The sequence below is a fragment of the Littorina saxatilis genome, linkage group LG9, assembly GCF_037325665.1.
Source record: "Littorina saxatilis isolate snail1 linkage group LG9, US_GU_Lsax_2.0, whole genome shotgun sequence".
In the NCBI taxonomy this organism is placed as follows: Eukaryota; Metazoa; Mollusca; class Gastropoda; order Littorinimorpha; family Littorinidae; genus Littorina; species Littorina saxatilis.
In genome coordinates, this window is record NC_090253.1 from 49,383,482 (window position 1) to 49,393,481 (window position 10,000).

At 43.1% G+C, this 10,000-nt stretch overlaps 2 protein-coding genes across 4 annotated transcripts in view; both read right to left on the minus strand.

Annotated features, from left to right (window-relative positions):
• Nucleotides 1-10,000, minus strand: part of LOC138976322 (E3 ubiquitin-protein ligase TRIM45-like) — a 22,765-nt gene that overhangs the window by 5,252 nt on the left and 7,513 nt on the right. For 2 of the 3 annotated variants that reach the window (XM_070349188.1, XM_070349186.1), the window contains one exon: nucleotides 9,118-9,361. The exons of the other annotated variant lie outside the window; for it this stretch is intronic. In XM_070349188.1, the coding sequence (XP_070205289.1) occupies nucleotides 9,329-9,361 (33 nt within the window). In that variant the 3' untranslated portion in view covers nucleotides 9,118-9,328. Of the gene's footprint in view, nucleotides 1-9,117; nucleotides 9,362-10,000 lie in introns of those variants that run through there. 3 annotated transcript variants of the gene reach the window in all.
• LOC138977443 (RING finger protein 151-like) lies at nucleotides 1,134-5,085 on the minus strand. The gene is made up of 2 exons (XM_070350319.1): nucleotides 4,868-5,085; nucleotides 1,134-2,342 (listed from the first exon to the last, which is right to left on the minus strand). The coding sequence occupies exon 2, from the start codon at nucleotides 2,325-2,327 to the stop codon at nucleotides 1,149-1,151; it is 1,179 nt and encodes a 392-aa protein (XP_070206420.1). The 5' UTR covers nucleotides 2,328-2,342; nucleotides 4,868-5,085; the 3' UTR covers nucleotides 1,134-1,148.

Below are 10,000 nucleotides of genomic sequence, written 5' to 3' on the forward strand. Positions count from 1 at the left end.
TCGAGCATTCGTTAGCTAATTTCAAGTGTTTATCTTCTAATGTAATATTTAATTTGTTCGACCAAAATCCAGCTGAGCTTGGCTCCTTTATCTCATAATTTAACATCTTTAGGCGAATTTGGCGTGGAGATAATTGTATAAATGGCATATGATCAGAACGGGCCTGACCCGTATCACGCAATAATAGAGCTTTAATGGCAGTCTGTATTGCATTACATTCAAATAGGCGAGACTGTTTATATCCAGTTCGTTCACATATTTCCTCAAAAGAGTACATGTCGTTATCGTTAAAAACATCTTTAACAACGCATATTTTAGCCTTTATCCAGTCATTCATGTATAGCGTTTGCTTCCTGTACCTTATATTTGTATTATTCCATAAGGTTTGATTGCGTACACTTATCTGCAGTTCATTACTGCTTATTTCTTTGATCTTGTGTTTATTGTTTAGGCCAAAAAAAAAAATTGTCTGTTTAGGGTAACATGACCAAAAAAAGTAGGGTCGGTAGGTAGGTAGGTTTTTTTTTTTTTTTTTTTTTTTTTTTTTTTTTTGTAAATGCTATGTTGGCTGAACATTCACTTCTTATATTTGATGAATACATGTTTCAAAACTAACGTATAAATAAAACAGAGAGAAAGGGAGAGAAAGAAACGCCAAATGTCTCTTTTTAGCATTTTTACCTCTTTTTTTTTCTTTTTTTTTTTGAAATCAAAAAAAAGTTTTTGGGTCGGCGCCAAATCGATAGGGTCGGTCGGGTTACCCTAAACAGACAATTTTTTTTTTTTGGCCTTAGCCAGGTGATAAAAGCTTGTTTCCAGAAATATTGCTTTTTGGCACCTAGTCCTTTAAAATTTTCTGCACTCACATTTGAGCGCAGACAGCATAAGCGTTCGCCCACGTTATTTGTTGAAAAAGTAAAGTTGAGATAATGTTATCAATGCAGGCATGTTTTATTTTAATGAAAACTTATTCCAATTTTGAAATATGATAATGATGGTATTTTCTCTGTTTCTATGGTGTTCGTCTTAACAAGTACAAATGTCAGTGCGCTTCGCAAGGAATCCCAATACAAATATAAACTTTTTCATTGTGTAAACTAAATGCGACGGCGTTTCTGTATATTAGTCAACCGTTCACAGGCTGACTATCACAGGGTAAAAAGCAACAACAACAACAACAACAACAAAACCATTATAGATGTTCTCACCTGAACAGGACCGACAGACGCAGGGCTTATCTTCACCTGACCTAGCTCCGACAGTTCCTTCTCAATACGGGACACAGCGGCAGCGTCAATGATCAGCGTTACCATGGAAACCGATTTCAAGTTCACTCGGCGTTGACCACAAGTGACCAGTATGTCCTTCACACGGTCCCTCAGAGCACGAGTGACGTCACACATCCCTTTATTAGTGGACCCTCTGGTTGTTCGATCAGCAACACGTCGGTGTGACGTCAGCCTGCCTCGATGATCCAACAAGGTGACCTTGACGGCTAAGACTGTGTCCTTCACCTTGGCCTTGGCATCGAGCGTCATCTTCTTCAGACGACGCCTGCATTCCTTGACGGAGTTCTCCAACTGGTCGCAGGTCCTGTCGATCTCAGCAACAGCTTCATGCACCACTTTCTCCGTGGCCTCCAGGTGGCGCTCCAACGCTGCAACAGCTTCTTCCAGCTGCTGCTCTTCTGTCAACAGTGACGTCACCATCTGACTCAGCTCCTCACGTGACTTGTCTGCCGCTTTCGCCAGTTCCGTCAAGTCTGGGAATGCGCCGTGCTTGGCGCTGGCACACAGGTGGCAAATGGCGGCCCCGTGAGTGGGACAGAAGAGCTCGCACGGCTTGCTGGTGTGCACGCTGCAGTGGTCAGGCTGACTGGCGGCTAGCTCTTCCGCTGTCATGCTGGACAGGTCTTCCACTTTGTGGTCACGTGCCATGGCGAATTTCTTGTGCAGATCACTGCAAGACTGGCACATCATTTCGCAACAGTCGAGACAGATAGACACAGCCGCTGACTTGCATCCCACACACACGTGATCCTGGCTCAGTACACGTGTACTCTCCACCAGCGCTGCCATGGCGACGTCATCGGGTAAGGCGTCCACCGCCTCCTCCCACCCCTTCGTCTTGCTTTTCTCTTTGGGGTCCGCGATGGCGCCCCTGCAGAGCGGACAGAGGGCCTCGGGGTTGGAGTCGAGCCAGGAGAGAAGACAGTGGCGACACAGGACGTGAGCACAGGGCAGCAGTTTGGGGTTCTTGAACAGCTCGTGACACACGGAGCATTCTGTTTCAGTGTCCGCTGTACTTGCACCAGCCGCCGTTGCCATGGCTACGAAGTAGTCCTGAAATCACCGACGAGTAAAGGTAGGTGCCAAACAAAACGTAGGCAAATTCACAAAAACAGTTTTGGCAGGAGCAGCACTCTCTAAGGAAACAACAAGTAATGCAGTAGCAGCAGCAACACCAAATTTACTACTACTGTTTCTGCTACTGCTACTACTACTATTACTACTACTAATACTGCTACTACTGCTGCTGCTGCTGCTGCTGCTGCTGCTGCTGCTACTACTACTACTACTACTACTATCAATCAATCAATCAATCAATGAAGCTTATATCGCGCATATTCCGTGGGTACAGTTCTAGGCGCTCTGCAGTGATGCCGTGTGAGATGAAATTTTATACGGCCAGTAGATTGCAGCCATGTCGGCGCATATTTACCTTTCACGGCCTTATTCCAAGTCACACGGGTATGGTAGACAGTTATTAACTGTGCCCAAGCAATTTTGCCAGGAAAGACCCTTTTGTCAATCGTGGGATCTTTAACGTGCACACCCAATGTAGTATACACGGGGGGTGGTTCGGACACCGAAGAGAGTCTGCACACAAAGTTGACTCTGTGAAATAAATTTCCGCCGAACCTGGGATCGAACTCGCGCTGACAGCGGCCAACTGAATACAAATCCAGCGCGCTACTACTGAGCTATATCCCCGCTATATACTACTACTACTTATACTACCACTACTAGTCTACTACTACTACTACTACTACTACTACTACTACTACTACTACTACTACTACTACTACTACTACTACTACTACTACACAAATTGACGGATCAAAGAATGATCATAAACCTGTTAAATACCAGTGACAAGCAATGTGTGCGGTTCCATGTTCGTTTGGTCTTTATTAAGACTACTTACAAACTGAATAATACTCCTCAACAAGCCCTTTTTTTTTCCTTTTCAGTTATTATTTCACAGCCAGTATATGAAGGAGAGAAATAGACCTACGCATGAAAGCTTACTCGTTCAAACACAACATGACAGCATCAAAACAAATGCACGTAGAAGTAGCAGCCCAAGAACACAGAAGAATAAGTAGGATAAATCAGATTTACAGCAACATCCCTTACAATGCAGAGTGTGGATGCTTAGACCTGTCCTTTGAACTAAATCTTACACCAGTAGGTCCTGCTTCATGCATCTTCACCACATTCAACTTCTTCTCTTCCAACACTTCAAGGTTTACCGAATAATTACATATAAACAGTAATGTACAGCAGTATGATTGTGGACACAACAAACACAGGGGATAGCAATCTACAATGTACAACACATAACAGCGCAGAAAACCCTTTAAATAGCATTGGTGTGTGTGTGTGTGTGTGTGTGTGTGTGTGTGTGTGTGTGTGTGTGTGTGTGAACAAGAACAAATGTTTATTGTCCTCAAACCAAAAAGGTTATTGACACATTGCTATGAATTCTAAAGCATTCTGCGACAAACCTGTGTGTGTGTGTATGCGTGTGTGTATGTGTGCGTGTGGTTGTGTGTATTTGTGTGTGTATGCATATATATATATATATATATATATGTGTGTGTGTGTGTGTGTGTGTGTGTGTGTGTGTGTGTGTGTGTGTGTGTGTGTGTGTGTGTGTGTGTGTGTGTGTGTGTGTTATAAAACTCGTTTTTGTTAACAGAGACAAAACATAATATTTAAAAGACACGCACGTTAACAAAATCAAAAAGAATGTCTAAACAGTCGTGGAACAAGGTCAAACCCAAGGGGTCTCGAAACTGGAATCACACCGATCGAAATAAAATCATGAATGTGCAAGCATACACGACGCTCGATAAAACATCTAGAACAGACAGACAAGGTAGTGTGGTGAATACTGCACAGGACTGACATACTTCCACATTGCGTGCACGCGCCACCAGGCGCCACACACCGTAATTTGATAAACAATGTAGGCTACACCTACAGCATAAAACCCCTAAATGAACGCACTAAACTTCAGCTGTTATGCAAGCGACGAATTGCCAATATCCGCATATATATATTCAAACGTACCACGCAGTTTGTGAAATGCAAACAGACACGGCTTGTTTTGTACGGAACACAATACTCGACGAACATTGACATTGAGTTTTAACGCAGCAGAGAATGTGACACTGAAATCATGAAGTAAAACTCCCTCATCGAGAGAAAGAGAAATGAGAAACATCACAACACAAACAGAGCAAGGCAAGCAGTGTGTAACTCACACACAGCAAGTCTTGCTAGCACCGTCAGTGTCTTACTGCTATGATCGATTCAAGCAAACAGAAAACACATTTCCCGGAAACAGAAAGTAGGAAATGTCCAAAGAGAGATTCCACACCCAGCTGTATTACCACGTCTGAGAAACAAACTTGGACAATATAAACAGAGAGATTCCACACCCAGCTGTATTACCGCGTCTGAGAAACAAACTTGGACAATATAAACAGAGAGATTCCACACCCAGCTGTATTACCACGTCTGAGCAACAAACTTGGACTATGTAAACAGAGAATGTAGCAGAGAACACGTACACTTACCTGCAGTATAATGAGCACTGAACAACTGTCAAGGTTTGATATGTCTGTTGGAATGCACACACAGTGACAAGACTGGATCGCAGCGTGACCTCGTACTGATACGGCGCCAACACTGACTGTGGAGTGTGAGCGTGTCACATGAATGTGTCCAAATCAGACAGGCGCTTGCTTTCAAAATAAAGATGTACAAGGTTTGCGAAAGTGATGCAATGAAAATCAGAAAGCCCCCGCGGCTTAATATATTTGTTGAATTCCACACGCAGACTATATCAACAGAGAATTCCACCCACAGTGTCAAGACTATGTCGCAATGTGTCCTCGCTCACACAAATGGTTTTCGTCTAGTATTGAGGTAGGCGCCTATGCTTTCCGAGTTTCAAAGAACGACGATAGTTTTAACAGAGAAGGCACGTACCTGTGATGATAAACACAGCGGAAGTCCCTCTAGTGTCTATGAATGTTGGAATAAAGCTTAATTGCCGTGCACTAGCTCTTGGCAATGAATTGCACCTACGTACAGTTATATCGCAGGCAGGCGGATGGTTGGCTGACAAAAAGATTGGGTTACTTCCTTGTCCACTACTTGGGTCTTCACACAGGCGCTCGCTTTCAAGTAACTACCAGAGGCTTCAAAGAAAAGATTGACCGGCACGGTTGGCCTAGTGGTAAGGCGTCCGCCCCGTGATCGGGAGGTCGTGGGTTCGAACCCCGGCCGGGTCATACCTAAGACTTTAAAATTGGCAATCTAGTGGCTGCTCCGCCTGGCGTCTGGCATTATGGTGTTAGTGCTAGGACTGGTTGGTCCGGTGTCAGAATAATATGACTGGGTGAGACATGAAGCCTGTGCTGCGACTTCTGTCTTGTGTGTGGCGCACGTTATATGTCAAAGCAGCACTGCCCTGATATGGCCCTTCGGGGTCGGCTGGGCGTTAAGCAAACAAGCAAACAAAAAAATGAATTTTCACTTGCCGAGCCCCACAAGGTAGACGCGTAATCAATAACAGACTGAATATGAGCATTAAAGAATAGTTTCCTGGCTTCCAAATTCAGGAAGTGCTTGATTCTAGATAATACTAGATAAACCTTCTTGGACACTTGTTCAGACAGTTGTTCGATGTGGTGTGACCAAGACAGGTTGTTATCAATGGTCACTCCCAAAACTTTATGATGGTCGACTTTTTCAACGAGTTTATCATTAACCGTTAGATCGGGAAATATTGAGGTTATGTTCTTGCGTTTTTGCCTAGTTGTTATTATCATGCTTTTTGGTTTTTTGGGGTTAAGGGACATGTGATTTAGCTCAGTCCATTCACTCAACTGGTTTAAAGTTTCTTGCTGTGATTCTGATAAACGACTTAAATTACGGCTGGAGTCTACCCTAAGAAAAAAAGTGATAATACAATATTTCAAGCAAAGTGTATTTGTGTGTGCGTGCGTGCGTGAGTGTGTGTGTGTGTGTGTGTGTGTGTGTGTGTGTGTGTGTGTGTGTGTGTGTGTGTGTGTGTGTGTGTGTGTGTGTGTGTGCTTAAGTGCGAACAATTATAACACGCCTCGACATACTGTACTCGTTTTTGTCAAAATACCGGACCCTATTGCCAAGCTCAAAACACTATCGCTGTTAATATTGCATTATATAATTATAATAGTCTAAGCTTATTTTAGCAAAGCTTTCACTTCTCTCTAACACATTGCCATCACGGTGTAGTTAAAGGCACAGTAAGCCTCCCGTAAACCATCACAGAGCTCCCCGAGCGTCTACATACAGTACAAGCATATACTTCCATTTGAACGCTCACCGAACGGGAACATCCTGGCTGCTTTCTGTCGAGCGTGAGACATTTTCAAAGAATTTATTTTCGTGGACTTGGTCTTCAACAACAATGGCGCCTCGTTTTGGTGCTGGACGGCTGTTATGAATATTCCCGGACAGTAAGCCTCCGTAAACCGTCAGGCTTTTACACACAGTACAAACACCCTCACCAAACGGGAACATCCTAGGTGCTCTACGTAAAGAGCGAGCAATTTTTAAAGAATTAATTTTGCAGATTGTCTCGAACACTTGTTGGACCCATCCTCAGGTCAAAAATGAGTTACTTCCCTTCGGGTCTCATTCTATCGATATAAACTGGCGATAGCCGTGGATCGATGATTATCAGAATGTTTTTGGACCGTGGTGCGTTTTTGCGCTTGACCTAACTTTTAAAATATAAATAATAAATTGACAGCTTGTTACACAAACATTATTTAATCATAAAAGAATTCTTTTTTCATCAAGACAAGATCAGTACAATTCGAAGTTGTGAAAGTTTGAAAAAAGAAAAGCCCGGAAGCAGGGTCACGCAAGGGTCGTAGCAGACGACGGTTTAGTGCATATGGCCGTTCCTTTCAACAGTCAAAAGCCATCGCTAAAGTTATTGTGAACCACAGCCGTTTGTTTCGTGCATAAAGACGTGCTATTGTAGATAAGCTGACATCGGGTCGCATTCAAATGACGACTACATTGTGAAAAAGGGAAACTGGATCACACGGGTTCACGATGGCTCAGGGGTAAGATAAACCACGCAAAACTAAATTCTTTGAAAATTGTTCGCTCTTGACGGAGGGCACCTGGGATGTTCTCAATCGGTGAGTGTTTAAATGAAAGGGTGTTTGTACTGTGTGTAAAAGCCTGACCGTATCTGCGATAGTTTACGGGAGGCTTACTGTGCCTTTAAGAAAAGCTTTTTACGTGTCTTAACACAGTATCATCCTCCGTGCGTTCAGCAAAGTTTTCATTTCTCCCAGACGAGGCGTAGGCGTTTGCGTTCAAGATTATTACCCGTGGTAACAGAGACAGCATATTTATCTACTGCATTATAGTGCTGCAAAACACGCCGTTATACCTTCTTTTCTGTTTGGTTGAATTGATCATGGCTGAAAAAGAGAACACATGCAGTTTCACGCTTCAGCCAGTATCCCGATGTTCATTCTTTCAGGAATTGTATCAAGTCATGTGTGCCAGAGTGTTTCCTTATTAATGCTTTGTCAATGTTACATTGTTACATTAGTTAATAATTGATGCGGTTGTTATTTTGTTTTACCAATCTGCATATGTATTAATCTGGAGATAGAGAGATAGAAATATAGATAGATAGATAGATAGATAGATAAATAGATAGATAGATACCTAGCTAGATACATAGCTAGATACCTCCACCCATTGCACCTCGGTATAAGCAGACATAACGTATGTATGTTTTCTTGCTGAACAGAAGGGGAACGTATACTGTGTGTACTGTCAGCGTATACGGTGGTATGGTTCGAAGCGATGTCTCCGATGACTGATGAGGAGTGACAGTCAGTACAAAAATGTTATCGGAAACAGATAATTTACGGAAGCCCGGGTAGCTCAGGTGGTAGAGCACTGGACTTGTGATCGAAAGGTCGCTGGTTCGAATCCGGGCCCAGACCCAGAGACGGTATTCATCTTCCACCCCATGAGAGAGAGCGAGAGAGAGAGAGAGACAGGAATAGCCAGACCTCGGAAATTTTGTTTTTGAAATATGCGACTTTTTTCTTTTACTGCAAGTTTCCGTTCTTTCCGTGTCAATCTATCTATCTAAAGAGACCGTATTCGTTCAGCTGGTAGTTCCAATAAGGATTTTTCGCTGATACCACCAGAAAGTATACGCTGAACGTACAGAACGTATACTGTGAGCTGCTGTGTAGCGGGCCCAGGACTGTATGTTTTGTGCGGTCTGAGCGATGTGCAGATACACAGATATAATTATCGATAGATAGATAGATAGATAGATAGATTAATATATTGATTGAATAATTGATGGCTTGATTAATTCATTGACTGTAACTTATTCAAAATGTGATCCGGCGATGCATGTGTGTGTGTGTGTGTGTGTGTGTGTGTGCGTGTGTGTGTGTGCGTTTTTTGTGTGTGAGAGTGTATGTGTGTGTATGTCTGTGTGTGTGTGTATGCATGCGTGTGTAGAGAGAGGGGTGAGAAGAGGGAGAGAGAGAGAGAGAGAGAGAGAGAGAGAGAGAGAGAGAGAGAGAGAGAGAGAGAGGGAGAGAAAGAAGGAAAGAGAGATTTATTAAGAGAGAGTTGAGAGAGAGAGGGAGAGAGAGAGAGAGAGAGAGAGAGAGAGAGAGAGAGAGAGAGAGAGAGAGAGAGAGAGAGAGAGAGAGAGAGAGAGCGATGATGGCTCTTGTAATAGTTCAAGGAATCACACACAGATAAGACAATAACCATCAAAGGAGTTTCTCAAAGTTTATCATGGGATAACGAGCAGTATCAGTGTTCCTGTTACAGAAATACAACTCTGGTTAGGTATGTCTCTCAAGGTAGAAGTCCAGTCTTCAGCTCAGGGTGTATTTCCACATGTCTGACACTGGTCCACAGTTATTGGTGTGACGTCATATGTCTTAAAGGTCAGGCACTGAGCTGTTGATCTCTGTGTTCCACTCTCAACTAGGATGAGTCGGCGGGAGAACGGATACCTGAAAAAAATGATCATGCGACTTTATCCTACATACGTGAGAGAGACACCCGTGAGATAATACTCGTTCAAATCACACGTGTGTATATCATGTAAATGAGGTCGTGTCAATCAGGTCTGGCAGGGACCTGTTTTTCCACTGCTTATGATGCCAAAGTCACCGAGACCAAACGTCATTATAGAAACACAAATTGCGCTCGCTAATTACCCTCGATGAATCTTTAGAACTAACACGTCACGCCAAACTTTCAGAGTGACATTTCTTTGCTTTGACGTAATAGATTGCACGAGGCTTTAGAAGAGATCGAGGTTCCAAAACAAGCGTCTTCAATTTAGCTGCCTCGAGTGCAGGACATTTTCAGTAAAATACACGTAAGTACAGTATGTAGGATAAACAGAATACTACATGGCTTGGTGTGTCGTACCAGATTTACACTCGTTGCTTTTTCAAATAGTGAACAGCTCGCTTTCGCTCGCAGTTCAATATTTTAAAAAACAACTCGTGTAAATCTGGTACGACACAGCAAGCCATGTAGTATTCTATATGTATACCATGACCTGCATCTGTGTCTCTGTTAGCTGAGGAGATGGATACGCTGCGTATTCCATGGATTCCAGGACCGTATTTCATGGTTAGCAA